At 38.9% G+C, this 720-nt stretch overlaps 1 protein-coding gene across 5 annotated transcripts in view; it reads left to right on the forward strand.

The window, feature by feature from the left end:
* Positions 1–720, forward strand: part of LOC106934687 (ankyrin-3-like) — a 107,319-nt gene that overhangs the window by 87,902 nt on the left and 18,697 nt on the right. For all 5 annotated transcript variants that reach the window (XM_015014744.1, XM_015014742.1, XM_015014740.1 and 2 more), the window contains 2 exons: positions 45–143; positions 489–587. In XM_015014744.1, the coding sequence (XP_014870230.1) occupies positions 45–143; positions 489–587 (198 nt within the window). The remainder of the gene's footprint in view (positions 1–44; positions 144–488; positions 588–720) is intronic.

Raw genomic sequence — 720 nt, forward strand, 5'->3', positions numbered from 1 at the left:
TTTTTTTTTTTTTTTTTTTTTTTTCTATATTCCTCTGCCTACAGTCTGGTCTGACGCCGATTCACGTCGCAGCGTTTATGGGACATGAAAACATCGTCCACCAGCTGATCAACCACGGGGCTTCGCCTAACACAAACAACGTGGTGAGTTCAGAACGTTCTCGATTGTGTCTTTCCCCCTAAGGTTTATTGGCTCCAAAAGAATGTTAAAAGGATGATGAGATATATAAAAGAAGATAAACTATGCATTTTGTATGTTTTTTTTTTGTTTTTTTAAGTTTAACTCATCAATGTCAACTAGTCTTGTTCCGTTTGTTGCAAGGTTGACAGAAATAGAAAATAAAGCCGCGTCATCTTACTGCATAGAAAGCAAAGGTGGCCTTGCGTTCCTCTGCCCTTTTAAATTCTTCTTCTCTGTGGCTTTTTAACTGAATAAAAGTGACTCTTGTTGTGCATGCCTTTTATATTTTGAATGTTTATGTGTTTCAGAGAGGGGAAACGGCGCTCCACATGGCAGCGAGGGCCGGACAGTCTGATGTGGTCCGATATCTGATTCAGAACGGAGCACAAGTTGATGCCAAGGCTAAAGTAGGCTGCCACTCCTATTGACTTCATTTATCTTATTTACTCGTTCATGTTTTACACACGTTTTCACTATTTTAATAACACAAATGAGCAGTGGTGGAGAAAGTACTCAAAAAATGTACTTAAGTAAAAGTAC

The sequence above is a fragment of the Poecilia latipinna genome, unplaced genomic scaffold (genome assembly GCF_001443285.1).
Source record: "Poecilia latipinna isolate Pla-1442-1.1 unplaced genomic scaffold, P_latipinna-1.0 Scaffold1843, whole genome shotgun sequence".
Lineage (NCBI taxonomy): Eukaryota > Metazoa > Chordata > Actinopteri > Cyprinodontiformes > Poeciliidae > Poecilia > Poecilia latipinna.